Source organism: Nesoenas mayeri, assembly GCF_963082525.1.
Source record: "Nesoenas mayeri genome assembly, chromosome: 1".
Classification (NCBI taxonomy): Eukaryota; Metazoa; Chordata; class Aves; order Columbiformes; family Columbidae; genus Nesoenas; species Nesoenas mayeri.
In genome coordinates, this window is record NC_137541.1 from 198,603,508 (window position 1) to 198,622,172 (window position 18,665).

At 36.8% G+C, this 18,665-nt stretch overlaps 1 protein-coding gene across 4 annotated transcripts in view; it reads right to left on the reverse strand.

Moving 5' to 3' along the window:
• The window catches only part of YAP1 (Yes1 associated transcriptional regulator), a gene marked incomplete at both ends in the record, with an annotated part of 85,875 nt that overhangs the window by 65,188 nt on the left and 2,022 nt on the right, over positions 1-18,665 (reverse strand). For all 4 annotated transcript variants that reach the window (XM_080363816.1, XM_080363815.1, XM_080363814.1 and 1 more), the window contains one exon: positions 17,243-17,490. In XM_080363816.1, coding sequence (XP_080219942.1) covers positions 17,243-17,490 — 248 coding nt within the window. The remainder of the gene's footprint in view (positions 1-17,242; positions 17,491-18,665) is intronic.

Consider the following 18,665-nt stretch of genomic DNA (forward strand, 5'->3'; position numbering starts at 1 on the left):
ATGTACAAAATTTACACTGTTAATGAACTAAATTTACTAGATTTATTACACTGTTAATAAACTAAAATTAATATTCTGACCCCTCATTAAAAGTTGTCTACACTAAGGTGTTGATTTTGTGCAGTTTTTAAAGTCTGTTAAACACTTGAACAGGCTGAAACTCTGTCGAATACCTGCAGGCTTAGAAGTTGCACACTTATATGCAGTGACAATAATCCAGGCTGTCTTCCTCTCAACACTCTGCCCAAAAGCCACAGTATATCCAATCTTCCAGTTCAGCTAGAGGTTTTTTGATCTGATAAATTATATAATCTTTTTTTTCCCCTCGTAAAGGCAACAAAATTTCATTTCAAAACAGCATTATTAGCATATTGTCCATGATAGCATAACACATATTGGCTAACAGCTCAATGATTGTGTTTTTATTTAAAAAACAAACAAACAAACAAACAAACCACTCCCTAACCAAAAAAAACACCCAAAAATCTGAAGAAAAGCAACCACAAAACTACCACACACACCCCTTGCTGACTCCAGTCCAATGTAGTTTACACATATTGTTAGAACTTTTTAAAACTAAGCTCAGACTTTGGAGTATCAGCTACAGAATGCATACCAGACCACAGCTGAGTACTACAGCATTAAAATGTGTGTGTATGTGTGTATATATATATAAAACAGCATTAGATATTACATACATATATATATATATATGACAGCATTAAAGTATGTATTTTTTAATGTTTAGGTTTTTTGGTTTTGTTATGTGTAGGTTTTCTTCTTTTATTGTTTTTTTAGTATGTTTATTACCAGTCCTAAGTAATTAAGATGTGCATTGGTAGAATTGGAAAAACCATTGTGCTACTCTGGTTCAGATTCTGTGCAACAGACACACTGTAACTCTACATGCATGTCTGCAATAAAACTTCTTCAGTTTTCATTTACAAGCCAGACAAACACCAATGCTTTTTAATATATATTTTTTTATAAATATATTTCATTAAGAACAGCTTTCTCCCATTATTTTATTTGCTGGTTTTTATGTTTTTAAGCTTCATATTAATGCATGGTTTTATTACTAAAAAAACAAACAAAAAACACCGACAACCACCACCCCCTCAAAAAAATCCATCCAAACCAATGATTTGTTACGGAAACTTATCTATAACATTTTCACTCTTCCCTCATCTATGCACCACATATTCCTAGCAGAAGACTGAAATTTTCTGTTAAAGACACTGAAACAGGTGTAATCTGAAACGTGGTGTAAGATGGTCTTTCAATATAAACAGCACAGGAACACAAATTCCACAGCAGAAGATGTCGATCACATATCTCCAGGAGTTCAAACACAAGTTTTCTCTGCATAGTTATTTATTGGTTTGGTTTGGTTTTAATCAAATGTCTCACAATACAATTCGGAGAGGGAAATTTCGTATGCTTTTAAAGCTAATTTTCTTGAGGACTGAAGTTAATCAGCTCTCCCAATTTTAGGATAGGAGTAGCTAGTTTTGTTGAGATTTGCCATTGTTGCTAGGGTATGGGTAGAGATTAACCGAAAACCAACAGGATCCCTTTTTTGGAGGTTCATAACAGAATTCGTATTCAAGAAAGACAAGATTAAATATTATGCCTTATTACAGGCTTACTCTTGGAATGACAGTGTTTATTATCCACAGTGAATTTGTTTGCAAGTAGCAACAGAAGAATGTGGCTTAGAAATCTGAGTCAAGAATTTAAAAGTAACATTTCAATAAAGCTTTTTAAAAATACCTACATCGTCTCTTCTGTAAATGTAGTTTTATCATTCAACTCAGCCACTATAAGGTTGATCAAAATATTATTTAAGTTACAGGGTAAAAAAAAGAATAAAAACAGGTTTGAGTTAAATCTAAAATATATTTATTGCAGTCAATACAAGTGGACCAAATCCTGTCTGAAGCTGCCCAGGATACAGCAGTATAGAATCCACCTATTTGTCAATAAGAAATGGTAAACAATACAATGTTGTATTGCAGAGAAGATTATTGACACAGTAGTTCTAAAAAATAAGCAACTCAAAAAAAAGAAACAAACAAACAAAAAACACACACACACACACAAAAAAAAATCATCACACAACCAACAAGCCCCTCCTCCAAACACACAAACACATTCAATACATCCCAAAGAGCAAATCAAAACTGGTTTAATAGCTCCAAAATTTCATTTTACCTTCTAGGAAAATATCACTACAGACGTGGATGGATAAATAAATAAATGATATACTACAGTTCTGATAAATCACCAACGCTGTACAAATTATTTTAGAAGCTCTAATAAAATATTTGGGTTTATAATACTAAATAGTAGATTAACAACAATAAAATCCATCCGCAATACTGTACAGTGTAGTGGCTTGTTTTGACTAAACCATCAACGTGAGATGGAATGACCCCACATGCATCCCTTTGCAGCGGCATCACTGACTCAAGGTTTAATTTACTCTCATGCAGCATTTATCTCCACTGCCTCCTCTAAGCGGTCACACCATGGACTCGAGCATAGGGCTGATCCAGGTAAAAAGCAAACAAATAAAAACAATATCACTGCAGAAAAAACAAATCAGTATATGGCTCATGCCATAATTACGCTTGCCTTCACTTTCCAAACCCAGCTTATCCTCATGTAAGGACATCGTTTACCGTATTATGCTCTGCTGTCCTCCCACCAGTTTCCTTATTCCCATGTCATGTGCCATGACAAGTTCTCCTACAACTGACTTGCAGGGAAAAATTAAAGAGTAACTGTAACAATAAGAACCAGGGAGTAGGACCCAAAATAGACCAAGTATCCACTGCTGATGAAATTATCTTGTCTGTGTATAAATCTGGCTACCTTGCATTATATGCCCACTACTGGAATCACCCATGAATTTAGCATTTTAAGACTTTTATTCAAAATTAAAGACACACTTTCCCAATGAAAATGTTTTTCTCTGTTCTATCTAGTTCTTCCATCTCTGTTCTATCTGTCTTGCAGAAACCCATGATTACAGAACACCAAGAGTACAAATACAGAGGATGATTTATTTCATAGACAAGCAGCAATTTCTTCTATTTTGAGGAGAATTCCCTGGTGTTATGACTTAACACACAGCATACAGATCATTTAAGAAGCCATGACATGTGCTAGCTTAAATGTGATTACTATATTGCACAGCCAGTTACCTGTCAAAGCTTCAAGCAAATTAAAAGGAGTTGCATAAATATGATCAGTATAGTAAGCAACAACCTAGAAAACTGATGTACGTCAACCAGGCACTCCAGGAAGGTAAGTCCCCACATGAATTACTGAACACATACAAGACTGTAGAGTATAGCACAGTCATTTGGACAACTTACTTGATGTAATATTAGACATGAGATTTCATCACACTGACTGTCTTACACATATGAAAAAGACTTGGCAAGTTTCTTAATTCCTCCTTTTTTTTTTTTAATATTCAAAAAATCCTACCTAAAGCAAGCTGTTTCATTTATTTGCCTTGTAGAGAAATGGCAGCACATTTTAAAAGTCATTCAGTATGAGCTGTTCATGAGAAGCTACAACACTAGATGTTTTGCTCTGCTGCAGAGAACCATTTTCTGAAGCAGCATATTAACAGGAAGAAGTAAAGTTGTGGGATCTCCATCCTTGGAGGTTTTCCAGACTTGGCTGAACAATCACTTCTGATGTAATTCAGCTTTAGCAACATTCATGCTTTGAGAAGAAGGTTGGATGGATGACCAATCTCCACTAAATACTAGATTCGTGTCCTGGGCTTGGCTTGGATAGAGTTGATTTTCACAGGAAGCTGGGAGGGGACACAGCCAGGACAGCTGACCCAAACTAGCCAAAGGGATATTCCACACCATATGACATCATGCTTAGCATGTGAACTGGTGAAGCTGGTTGGGGGAAGGTACTGCTGCTCAAGAGCAGGCTGAGCATTGTTTTTCCGGGTGGTGAGCAATCGCATTGTGTATCCCTAGCTTTGTATATTCTTTTATTGTTATTACTGTTATTGCTTATCTCTTCCTTTGCTTCTCTGTTTTTAACCCAACCCACAAGTTTTACCTTTTTCTTCTGATTCTCCTCACCAGCCCACTGAGGGGGTGGGATGAGGGAGCAAGTGGCCACATGGTACTTAGTTGCATCTGGGGCTAATCCACAGTTGTTGGCTAGATAATAATTAAGACTCTAACGCTGTGTTTGCAAAATTTGAAAACAAACAAACAAACACAACAACCAAGAAACAGCCAACCAACAACAAAACACAAACATGCCTAGATCGCCTGGCAAATTCATGGCTTTTTGAATATTCCAGTCAACTTAAAATCCTAACAATCCTCAAGCTCCTACAGAGAATTAATCAGCCTTAACTACTGGGCAAAGACACCTGCGATCTGAATCACTCAAGTTTTTTTTAGACTTGGACAACTGTCCCTTATTATCCAATTATTTACTGATTAACACATTTGAAACATATTCATTATCACTAAATCAGTTACATCTGGTTGAAAAATCTTAAAAATCTCACAAATTTAGACAGTCAAATACTTTTCTTTTGGCTACTGAACTGTCGTGATAGTTAGACATACTGCACGACAGAAAAATATGGTGTAAGCACCTGGTATGGAGATACTAGGAAGGCAGGCATGGTATTGACAGAAGCTATTTTGTAACTAAATTTAGAAGTAGAATATGAAATAAGAGTTCCAAAACAATGCTGAGATCAACATTCTTTCAGCACTGTTGGAATTGTGTATATGAAGAAACATAACCAATCTTCCAAATACCCTGGCATTGCTTCTCTAATGACATATCCATTCAATTAAAAACCTACACACACGTGTAGCCACAAGATATTTTATTCTAAAAATGAATGTCACTTCGACTTTTTTTAATAATGTACATAAGCATCATTTTATCACACCAGAATACTTCCATTTTGTTGGAGCAGCTCCCAGACATAAGGGCAAAGGCAAGTGCAGACAACCTTTCTCTTTCAAAGTGAATGCACCAACAGAAGTATTTGCATCCCAAAATTCATACAAAAGACTCCATTTCTGGAGACACAGCAAACATTGCAGGCATTAAGTTCCAGAAATGGATGACTGCAAGTCCTTATTAGGAAGTGCAAGTGCTGGTTTTTTTAAACAAAGAAAAAGCAGCTATAGGATAAGGATATGTCCGGATATAACATGAACAAACAATTACCAGGAAGAAATTTAAAGAACAATTGAACAGGAGGTAGGAATCACCAGCTTTTACAACACAGGTAGGCCTTTGGTCAACTTCCACAGGGGGCCTACACAGTGCAATCTATGAAAGAAAAAGAGAAAAAGCAGTGGCATCACAAAGTTTATCTCAGCAACACAAATTTGCCCTTGGTCAACCACTAACTGATAAAAAAAAAACAAAAGTGCATGAAAAGACAAGCAGCAGAAGGAACACACTGTGGTTTTTTTCTTATATGAAAGTTTTGGTATGGTGGATGTTGTAAAACATTCAAACCTTTCATCTGAAAAATAACAAAAATTGGAAAAGGCTTAGAGAAGGGCTGAAGAGATCACTGAAAAAAGCTTCTACCCCAGCAACACCCAGCAGGTTAGGAGTCTTCAAGTTTCAAAAGAGATAATTTCCAGAGGAAATGGTATCAATCTTGAACAAAACAAATATGCATCAACTGCTCATTTTCACTTCCAAAATAAGAACTGGTCACCCCTTGAATGCAGCTGATGGCAGCCAAGCTTAAAACAGAACAAGGCGTTTCTTCATACAGTGGACCGCCAGCCAGCAAGACTCCTTGTCAAAGCACACAGCGGACGCTAAAAGCCTCAAAGTTTCTATGGCCTCAAGGGGAGGCACCACAAGTCTTGGAGGACAGTTGGAAGCTGGGAGAGCTCTCAGAGAGAGTATCGCACATGGTGCCCTGTTCTTAGTCCTTCCAAGAAATTTGCTCATGGCCACTGCTGGCAACAACATTCTGATGCAGACAGGCACTTGGTTGGAATCAATGCAGAGTTTAAAGAGACGCTGCTAACAAGCTCTCTTGCCAGAGCAAAGTTGGCAGGGCCCAGCAGTTGCCAGGTTTTAAAACTGAACATCTTATCAAGAACAGCAGATGAAGACTCCAGGAAAACAGTACAGCTACTTCTACTGCCTCCCTACTGCCAGTATTCTTAATTTGTGCCTCCACTTCAACCACACATCACCTTCTGGATTTTTTCCTTCAGCTTATAAGAATACCTTAGCTACTACACAAAAAGATACTTACATGAAACAACACATCATCATCATCATCATCTGATTTTGCAGTTCAGCCTTGTTATGTCCAGCAAAACCCAATACTGGCTCTGCAGGATCCACTGGAGGGGTAACAGCTGGGAAATTCTCAGCTGATCTAAAACACTGGGCAGGAGCATGAGCTAAACAGTCTAATAGCTTTGACCAATACATGATTTTTCTTTAGTAGAAATGCTGCCTTGAATGGTATGCAAGTGCTATATTAACCAAAATGAAAAGCTATTCATCTTAATGAAGTGCAAACAAAAGTACTGTTTCACGAAGCAAAATGCAACTGCACCAGATGCTACTGCACTGCAGCCTGTATATCTTTGTTTCATATAACTTCTTCTTGGACTCGGTTTGATAAAGTAATTGCATGCAAGAATTTGCACCCTATTTATTTTTCTGCAGCTTGCAAAACAGACAAAAGATTTTCATCTGGAAGAACAGAACAGCATCCTATACAATAAAAGAACACGTGCATCTACTTCTACAGAAGGTGTATTTTGCAGTTTGGCTACCTGAACATGCATATCTACCTACAGATGGTAGGTGGGGCTGGAATATTTTAATGAACAGTGGGCGTGTAACTGACTGGTTAATATTCTAAACTCTCATAACTTCATATCACAACTGCAGGTAAGGGCAATAATGATCAAATATATTTATCTGTAGAAACTAGATATAAGCTAGCTATTTCAGCTAGTTAAGTAAAACCATCATGCATTAGCAAAATTGCAAGTTTGCTTCTATCTTTCATATAAAGAATTTTATAAAGCTATAGGCAAATTATGTGCAGATCCTGGCAAAGAAAGAATCATCGGCACCAGAATCTCCTGTATTTCAAATAAATTCCATACAAATGAACTTGTTCTGCATGTACAAAACAAGAGTTCAATGGCTTATTGTGAGGGTAAAAGACTTCTTCCCATAAATGTATTTCTGTAAAACTTATGCACTACAAAAGTCAGCAATTTTCACTTCATTGCAACTCCCTCAACAATTTGGTCAGTTAGCTGCTACCTTGGCTTAAGAAAGCACTTAAAATCCTCCCCCTTCGGTTTTGCAGAGCAAGCGTTTGAGGTCATTTTAAAAGGGCAAAGCTTGGCACAGACCAGGGTCTACACTCCTACTCCAACAGGACTTCGAAGTGGAGGAGACAATTAAAGTTCACATGCAATCTCCAAGCTGCTCTCCACCACAGCGTAAACAGGATTCAAACTGTAGCCCTGAGCAAAAGTCACACAAATTAAAGGAAAAAAAAAGTCCCCTTCTGCTTCCCCCCCTCCCTATTCCAGCGCAACCTTAAAACCAGAAGTTGGACAATGGGTACCACAATTACGAAACTGAATTAAGAGTCATTTTTCCTGGAGACATTACCATGTACAACTGACATTTAATTCATTAAGAAAACAATGAACTGTCCAAGTTCCTCAAGAAATCTCTAGAATACAAAGCTGATCACATCAAGACCCATCTAACCGTAATAAAAAATGGGCATAAATTTGAATTGCAAACTATTTTTTTAAATAATATAATTCAGACTTCCTTTGACCTTGTTAACAGGGATGCTAAAATGTTATTTCTTAACTTACTGTTTATGCTAAGGTCTGTTTCACATTTTCTCTTCCTTCTGCCTAGACAGTGACTAAATTATTAGGATATTGTGAAATATGCAATAGATTTTTTCCAGTTATTAGTCATTATGGTAAAAAAACCAACAACAAACAACAACAACAACAAAAAAAAAAAGCCCCCCCCCACAAAAACACACGGAAAAAATCCCACCACACACCAACCCAAACCAAAAGCCCACAAGCATTCGGATTATAACATTTCTCCTAATACTATGAATCTGAAAGTTCTTATCTTGTTCTTTTGGTTCAAATTACTTGGTAATTATTTGGTCCCAGTATCTTGGGCCTGCTTTAGAATAGTTTCAGAATAAGATTCCTGTAAAAGGTGAAAACCTGAAAGACCAGTTATGAAAGTGAATTCTTACTTCAGTCCAATGTTAAACTCACTGGCTAGAAGAGTTTAAGTGACGTACACAGATGGAAATGAAGTGTGCATGTGTTTAGGGACAGAAAGTAGGAAAATGAAACACAGCTCTCTGCTGATGCTAACATACCTATAATTATGTCAACAGCAGCACAACAAAAAGCTCTCAAAAATCTATCCATACAAGAACTAGAACATAGGCAGTTTTTCTGTGAAAACAGCTGGTTTCAGCTAAAGCAAGTATTTAAAACTTATTATTGTTAAACTAGCATAATTCATCCTGACCTAAAGACCAGTACAGAAGTCTATAGACACCTAAACTCCAATTAAAGCAGAGTATTACTTTTTTTCTACGAAAATGTTTTTCCATGTGTATACAAAAATGGCCTACACAGTTTAACATAGAACATCCAAGTCCTTTCACCTTCTAACAACCTTTTATATGCCAGATTACATCTTTTTAAGTACATCTCATTTCATATCCTTAACTTGTGCAAAACTGGTTAATCTGACAAAGGTTTTGTGAATCCCTACAGAATGTGTGTATTGGATATCTAGGTCTACCAACTATATTAACTGTATCATCACCACAGTAAATACCAAAATAAATTTCTCTTTTACTCCATTTTGCACCATTCTGAAGACACTATATAAATATTTGAATTAAAGTAATTGCAGAAGACCTGCCAACCAAGCTTTTCAGATAGGAACAGCAAATCAAAACAAAATTTGAAAGTGAGAACCTACAAGAAAATATAACTGTTACACTTCTTTCCTTTACCCAAAGAATTCCATTTTGCCTATACAACCTATACTTGTTTGCTTTCAGATAATGTTTTATTACATCATCAATGTCTAATTTTACACCATAACCAGAAAATATGAAAAGTTTACTTAGCATTTAAATTTAAATTTATTTAAATAAATTTGTGTAGTGCAGACAGACTTCCAGCAAAGCTCTCCATAAATCAGAACCCACTGGAGATAAGGAGTAAATGACTCTCCTATAAAAAAGTTCAGCAGAAAAAATGGCTTCACAGCCTCAATGTAATAATCAATAACTAAACCACTAACACTGGTCTGAGTTACCAAACAGCATGCCAGAGACTCAAGAAAAGCATCTGGTCTTTCAGTATGACACAGCAAAATCTCATTAGTGAAATTAAAGCAAAGTCCAAGACTGTTTTCAAGACAGCTTTGTTTCTGTAGCAACTGGCATGACTGACAGGTAATATACTGGTAAAAGTCTTACTTTACAAGGCAGCTTTACATTATTATCTTGACTTAACCAGCAATTTAGAAAACCTAGCAATACTTGTCTGAAACACAGCCTGAAGTAACTTAGTTAAAGCCAAATAAAACACCAACACAGTGAATCCCAGAAAACAGACTCCAGAAGTACGTCAGGAGGCCATGAAACAGCAACACAGCCCAGTCACACCTTTCAAAAACTTTTGCCCTCCAAGCAAAACTCCAATTTTATTTACCAAAAAATAGCTATTAAGTACCATTTTCATAATAAAGACAAGTTTCCCCATGCTCTACATCCCTACTTAAATGTTTAACAAATATAGTTTACCTGGTAAATTCCTCAATAGAGCCTTACATCAAAATGAGGTTTAGCGAGCTGTTCCTAAGTCCTGCAATTACATGGCATCTATGTGTTACATTCCAATACACAGCCTCCTCCCAAGAATTTTGTTTCACATTATTCAAACCCTCAGGCTGTCAAATTTCCCCCCCAAGAAAATTCTGTCTTTCTCTTGGGTCAACTACAGGGTATTCTGGCCATGTCCAAGGGCCACCAGCTGGGGGACTGACACTCACAGACATCTGGAAATCTCCTGCACTCAACCAAGTAACATTTTCTTTGGAATTTACAAGAAAAATTGAATCATTTCAATATTATGGTTTACGTAATCATGCACAGCTTGTTGGGGGGTGGAGAGAAGAAAAAAGAAAAAAAAAACCCCACACCTTAAAAGAGCAGATAATGTTTACAGAAATAGTGAAAGACTGAGTTCCACCGTTAATGAGTTTTACCATGTATATATGTTTGGATTGTACAAAAAATAAATGCAAATATGTTGAAATTAATAAAAATACAAAGACACAAAATTAATAGGAGAGCTGAGTAGCTATCAGTTTCAAAAGTTTAAACTAAATCAAATTACATCATCTGAATTTGTTCCCAGCCACGAAGATAAACACACGCAGTGGTCTGGCCACATATAAAAAGAAGAGAAACATCTCTAATTTTGGCTGACAACTCTCTATAGCTGTTTAACTGTATTTTTATTTTTTCTTTTGTGGCTGTGGGGGGAGGTGTCTAGTCTTAATCTAGAGCCTGATAGAAATTGCTTGTAGTTAATATCAGACTAGTTTTAACAGTTCATCTTGTATCTCAACCCTAGTAACACATCTTGCTCTCCTGGGCATCATCCAGTAACCGCTTATGTCTGATGTGTTAAAACGTTTCTTTGGGACCAAACAAACTAGGACTTCTGCTTTAATTTTACATGTGGCCCAGCTCAGGTCCTGCAATTAAATATTTCAGCATTCCCAGTGCTAACTAGTTACTTTCTCTGAAAGTCTACTTTAAAAATGGATAAACTCAGTGAAAAATCCATTTTGCTTGCTCTGTGTCAGCTTTTAAAAATTTGCAGCTGTTGTGCCAAAACTGCAGAGGGAAAAGGGGCAAACTACAAATGCAGATTTTATATTTGGAATTTTAAAGCTACTGATTTTTTTTCATTTACAGAAGTGGAAAGATAAGAGAGATAAGAGATAAATCTAGTAAAAGTAGGTATGATTTTACTGACATATGCCACTGATGAGTTCAATTGCATTTACCCATTAGAAATACTTTTTGCAAAAAGCAGTGGGATAGCGCCTGTCACTTTCATGGGAACTTTCAAATTAACATCCTCATATTATTTTACTGTTTTCTATCAAGTGAGAATTTCCATGATGTGACTGATGGGTTACAGATTACCCTATGCTACAAACCAGATGACTACTACAAAAATTCTCAACTGTAATTCTTTGCCATCTTCAACATACAGAAGTAGACAGGCAAAAGGATAAGAGAGTCCAGAAGACACTAATCTTGATTTATCTCAATTTCTTGTTTGTGTTTAGAAGAGGTCAAGACCTGAGAAAACAGAAGTGGTTCCATAGTGGTGTAAAGGCTCCCACAGAGTGACTCTACTACTTTTAACCAAATAAAACCTGACAAAATGTTTAACAAGCAGGACGCCTTTTTTAAACATTAAGTTCTGATTAAACCTGTATCAGAAGGCTCTTCTCATTACTGATGAGAGAGACTAAGATTTCTCATTATAAAAGATGAGTTAATAAAGATCTCTGTCATAACTACAACTTTTAACATAATGCAGTTTTCTGAGTGCAGTATGGTAACAATGATCTCAAATTTGATTCAGGAGATAGGAAAGCACTGCTATGAAACAGTATCAGGCATTTAAAGCAAACCAAAACACCACCAGTGTTCTTAATAGCTAGACCAGAAGTAAATTTACCAATTCCATAAGGGAATTTGAAAGGTTTAGTTTTATACATTTGCTACTTGAAACAAACATATTTTTCCTCCTTAATGAACACTGTGTTAATATGACCTTATTTTTTTGAGTATGCCATTGCTTTCTCTGTCTATTGCATGTATATTCAGATCCTATTATAGATTTGGAATAATTATATTCACATTATATTCTCTACAGTTGGCACAGGCTCCCCTACAGTATTACAAGATCACAGTAGATGTTTATTCCCATACTTCTTAGAGTATATGGAAATACTTCAATAGGCACCAAATCATATACTATAAGCACAAATATTAGTTTTATGGGAGATACACTGAAAGGCAAAACCTGCGGGAGGAAGAAAGGTACACATCAACAGCCAATTTCAAAAAAATCCTCAAGAGATAATTAACTTGTATCTAACTGTCGAGATCCTATATTTTTCCCCAGTTCTATATTCTTCTGAAGACAGTAAATGCCAATACACTTACAAATAAAAGGAAAATATATGAGTGAAAACCTCAGGGTCCATATCCGGTTAACCTGAAATCACATCTACTAAACTGGTTTTGGAATAGTCTTATAAAATTACCTTGTATGGTGGGGTACCAAATGCATGAATATCATCATTTGCAATTTTTCTTAAGCAAAACAAAACTAAACATTAGAAAAGTGCTGTGTGCCATTGCTCTCACTGGTGCCCACCCACCAAGCTGCCTGCAAGTTCTCTATACTCCAAGGGCTGAAGATGAACTTTCATCCTCCTCCGAGCTCTGTCTCAGTGCTAACACAACTAGGGCAGGTTTGCCCTTGCTTTTCCTCCACCCTTTCAAAGATACAGGAATCTTCAGTACAACTGCAAATTCAAAATTGTTTCTATCACTGTTCTCTCACAGGACTCTTCAAGTAAAAGGTAGAAGGAGAGATATACACTTCATAGTACCATGTCTTCCAAGACCAAAAGAGAAAACCAACCCAAACTCAAGTAGCCAAAACCACACCACAGTATATTTTACTTTAGAAATATTTTAACTAATATTTCTTTCCTCCAGTTATATTCTGAAATTAAGAGTGCCCGTTTACCCCTACACAGATTTCATGTCATACTTTGTAGATCATCGATCTTAATATTTTCACAGTCAGAAATCATCAATATAAAAATGAAATTAGTTTGATGCACTGCAAATATAATTTAGCAAACAGAAAAATCTTCAACTGCTTTTAGTATAAAAAGCATGGAAAATAAAAAAGTGGACAAACCCACAAAAAGCAGCTGTTGTAGTTGGGGTTTCCACAATACTGCCCTTAAACACATGAACTCACATTAACTGAAGATTCTGAATATGCATTTCCCCAGTAAATTAAGGTAATCAATAAAATATGTGACTGTGGCAGTAGTTTTTTCCAATAAACATCTTCTGCCCTGGAAGACTACAACTACTTTAGCAGGCTGGGGAAAAGAAGAGATGAAACTGGTGTAGTAGGCAGTTCCAGACAAGGGTAAAATGGGATATGAGAGAAATTTAAAAGCATTGCTGGATATTTTTCATGTGTGACATGAGGAAAAAAAAGGTGCATAGCAACAAACTTCCCTGTTATCTTAAAACAATTCGGTTTCACAATATCCACAGCAATACCTCTGTATAGAGCACATATGAAATGTGTAACAGCAATCTATTTTTAAGCTTTCTGCCAGATGGGTAAACACCTCAAGCACACCCACAGATACTAATGAAAACCACCTTGGCCTCCTTCAGGAAGTCATTCAACACTTTGCAGAAAAAAAAATAGGAAGTTGTTGATAAACCGCTTGCAAGAACTACTTCCTGTAGGAAAAATAATTACAAGACTTGTTTGCTGGACGATCAGTTAACTTCTCCTCACATTATGAAATGAGAAGAGGTATTACACAAGCTTTGTAAGAACTAAAAGCATAGCACTGAGTTAAAATGATACAAGAGTAATGCTAAGACTGAGCTAAACTTATTTTTCCTTTCTGCACGTTGCTGTCTGCTCTCCCATGGCACATTATCTTTTGCCTCAAGAGCGATCCCCTGTCTTTCCCCATAGTTCACTGAAATGTCAACCAGCAGCTGGCCAGCAGGAAGCGGTTACAAAGTGATGCCGTTGACATCGCCACACAAACCAAGCGAGCCTTTCTTACTGCATGCTGAAGAACGGGCTCCAGCACACCGCACAGAAATGCTGCGATGACTCAGACCTGACCACTTACTAAGCAGACAAGTCTGAACTTATGAGTTCTATTTAGGAAGCAGTTTCAGTAAAAATTAGTTTTACCAGCTGTATAGTGAGTGTGTCTTAACTCACTGGCCAAAATCATCTGCATTTTCACTAATGGAGGACTATACTCAGGAGCCCTACTCGTAACAGCGAGATGAACACTAATGAGGGGATATCTGGAAAATAGTATGTTGGGCATTCATACAAAAAGGGGTCTATCTATCTAGATGACAGACTGATTTACAAGAGCAGCTCTGCTTCAGACCCTATGCTACCACTCTCACCCTCTTTTAATATGCATGGATACATGTGTGGTGTGTATATAAAATACCTGGCCAAATAACTGTGTGCATGTATCTAGATATATATATATAGGCAAGTATTTTCTCTCCCTTACACACTATTTTTATTTCTTTGCGCAAACTATTATGCTAGCAGTGCTTGATCCATTCATTAGTGGAAGTGACTATATTCCAGGCTGTATTAAATATGGTACTTAATTTTATATTATTCCATTTGCACTGCAGTATATTATGATAACTATAACCATAAGGCTTACCGACATCTGGAAAAAATCTAATACTGTTACCTATTCTGCAAAGATCTTTCTAGAGCCTGAATACCAGGCTCTTCATGGATTCACTACAGAACAGAGCAAATGGAAACAAAGAGTGATGCAGCCAATCCACCAAAAAAGCGGAATACTTGGAAGAGACACTAAAATCTGCATATGCTAGAAGGAGCCATGTTAAATGTATTTAGTATCAGAAATCTTAGGACTCACACCTCAAGCAAATATTTAAGGTATAACTAGACAAAATGTGAGTTTTAACAGGCATGTAGCTAAGAGAGAGAACTTCTCACTCAACACTAAAAAAACTTCTCAAATACAAACCTGCTACTCAAAAATAACACTTACATTTCTTTGGATTTCTTAAACATACAAAAGCAGCATTTTGACAGTACTTAAAATGTTTTTCACAAATCTTCATAAACTCAAATGAAGTTGGCGCAGACAGTACTAAACATTTTAGGAACAAGAAATGTTCTTCAAGTGTGAACTGAGCCTTCAGAACTGTCCTCATTAGATTCTCCCATACCACAGCACCACCCAAGGAAAGCCAAAAGAAAACAGCCCATTAAGCTGTTTAAAATCTCCCAAGGTCAGCATGTGACCCAGCAGGGAGAGGTTCAAAAAGTACAGTCTTTATTTTTCTTCCTAACAACCTGGTTTGTTTCCACTCCTTTCCCCTTCAAGACACATCCTTCACAGCTAGCAGCTCTTTCAATCATTTACTTTGGATGTCTGCTTGAGAACAAACGATCTTGCTCATGCAGATGAGTTTGCCAGACTTGTGTGTACTTTCCAGTCTCAGGCTCTTTATTGTTCTTGCTGAAACCTGACCCTTTGAAATGGATACCAGGACACCAAGAAAGGACAAAAAAACTTGCAGGAAAAAAAAAAAGGAAAAGATATTTTGTGGTAATAATGAAACTGCAGAAAAGCTTTCCAAGAACAAATCTTTCACTCCCATTTCACCCGAATGAGCATCATTTTAAAAAATCAATTATAAGAGTATGAAGACATTTTGCATCTCTTAAACTGTTCTATTTACTGTAAAATTGACAGCATTATCGAAAACAAACACTTGTGGTAAAACTTAAAAATCAAATATCTATTTTTCGTGCTTCGTACGCTGCTCTTTAAGAGCTCTCACTAGCACAGTCAAAACAAAGTTTGCTTTTCATTTCAAAACTCAGTCTGTGCTCTCTTCAAGGTCCAATGAGCAACTGTAGCATAAACTTCCACTGTTCCCAAAATATTTTATATGTGGCCCCTGAAGAGTTCACATTCTAGAATACGCTGATTTGTTAAACTTCACCAAAGAAAACCTCACATCTCCAAGATCTATAGCTAATGCTCATTTTTGCATTCCTAATACAGACTTATTGTTTTCAAAAAGTAACCTTCTGGCTCAGATAACGTCACACAACTGCTGTAACCTCTTTTTGGTCAAAAAACCCATGATGCTAATTTCACTGTATGGAAACACCATTGCTATAGAAACAAGAAACAGTTTTAAGAAGTTCTGCAGGCTCCATTTTCCTTGCAGACTATGTAAATTCATTTTTGAAGCTACAAACTCTATTATTTCAATCAAATGCACAAATTAATGACAATGTCTTAGCAAGAAAAGCAGGGATAAAGAAGTTTTACTTGGCTGAAACAAGTTCTACATAAATAACATACCATGTTGCCTCTCCCCTCTCCTGGCCCCAAAAATGACATACAATGGGTTATTTAGAGACTTGCAGTTAAATAAAATGCTCAAAATATAATCAAAACATTTGAGGGCCAGTTATGTGCCTTGGTGGTCACCCTTTCTGAAAGAATGACAAGCTCCTGCTGTTTTAGAAAACTACACAGCATAAAGGAAAATGCTCCCTGATGGATTAGGTGTCAGATGGCTGGCATGTTTAACCTCTCTTCAGTTATAGAAAAGGTGATACTAATTCCACTGTGTGAAAAAGCTACAGCTGCAGGAACAAGAAACAATGTTAGAAGTTCTGCAATTTCCCTTTCACTGCAGGGAATGTAGATGAGTTAAGAGGTACAGACCCAAATATTGCAATCAAACACATATATTCATTTCCCTCATGAGTAGAGAGTAGGCAAAAATGCTCTGACTGCATACTTACACCATTATCCTTTTTCAAAAAATAAGAAGTCCTGATATAGTCTCACTACAATAGTTCCTAAAGTTACTCTTTTACATCTGTATCATAAAAACAAGGTAAAATGTATTTTGACCTGCATGAGAACTCTGGCAAGATTCAATAAATCTAAAAGTCATATTGTTTGAAAATTACTATGTGTATTTCACTGATTTTTAGCATACAATATAATGGAGATCATTCTTCAACTAAGATTAAAATAGGATAAATACTAACAGAGTACCACACAGTTTTCAGAAACAGCAGAGAGTTGATATGGGAGAAATACTGAAGTAGCGGGAACTCCTACTTAAAAACAGAAGCGTAATTTTAAAAACAGGTATTTTAAACACAACAAACCTTCCTAAAATTCAAAGACTGTAAAAAAAACAACAACACAGAGACAAAACTAACTGAAAACAACTTTTACTTACTTAAGAAAGTATCTCTGTCCAGATGGTGTCTTAGCCATCTCCCAACCTGGTGGCAAAGGCACATCATCAGGGATCTCAAATGAAGACTGGCGGAGATGCTGAGAAGATGGAGCTCCAGGTCCTGTCACTACTCCAGAGGGTGTAAGTGTCCCTGGAGAAACAGCTCCCAGCTGCAGTGACGCTGGAGAGGAATGAGCTCGGACATGCTGAGGGGTCAGGGCTCCTGCTGTTCCTGCATCAGTGCTGGCCTGCCAGGAGTGAAATTATTCCCATTAAGATTCTTTATTTCAGCAGAAATGCACCTGTCAGAAGACATTTCACTTTAAATAAATCTTTCAGAAGAAATTCATAAGTTAGTCATTGTGAAGTTCTGCTTATTTTCCAGTTATTGCTGTGCAAGTGAGCCACCAAGTAGGTTGGTTAAATAGCATCACAACACCCCTCATGTAAGTCAAGAAATATAAACTGTAAGTATGTGCTAAGTGCCTTTAGTTTTATTTTGAAAACTAAAGTTCTTTTACTCCTTGGTGCAGGGTTAGGAAAAAAAAAGTGCCTGCAGTCAGCAGACCTCATACAGCATATTGCATGGTCCATTAGCATCCCACCACTTTCTGCTGGAGTTAATTTCTCACTCTCCTTTTGAAAAGGGGGTGTGGGGATGTAAGGATACCCACACATACACCCTCTGCAGAATGACAAATGATTACACAGGGAGAAAAGCAACAAAGCAATGCCAAGCAACAGCAACGAGCTCCAGGGGAGGAAGCCTCCTGAACTCAACCATAAAACAAACCAAAAATCAAAACCAAAAAACCTTCACAACATGACTGAACACTCAATTTCCTAACCTGTGCACAAACCACACTTAAGAGTATTGGGAGCTTATAAAGAGTCTGCCCATGCTTTATTTAAAGCAAAGCTTCAGCAAACTGTTGAACTAGTCAATCAGAAATGACTCACAAAACCATTCATCAGAGTTACCAGTCTTAAGTACACAGAACTTCCTTGCCAGTAGTAAATACGTGTCCACCGTGAAACAGAAAAGGCACCTCTGAAAACCGGACTGACTTTAAAAAATATATTTACCAATTAATTGATTCAGTAGGTACACCAGAAAAACATGGACACCTATAATAAGATGCACGTAGCAGCCCTTGCCACACCTCTCTACAAAGTATTGCACCATACGTGAGGCCTCACTTATACACTTCTATGGAGACTGACAGTTTTGTTTCACTACATCTGTGTGGGAGCACTTGCAAAGTTTCATATATTAAATGGAAAACAAAGTACCTTACATTTACATTGAAGTAAAATACACAAGTTGCAAATCAAGTGAATTTGAGGGATTTTGATTCTTCAGAACTGGGAAGAATTACATAAATCTAAAGACCTTTTCTGTGGAAAATAAAATATTTTTGGC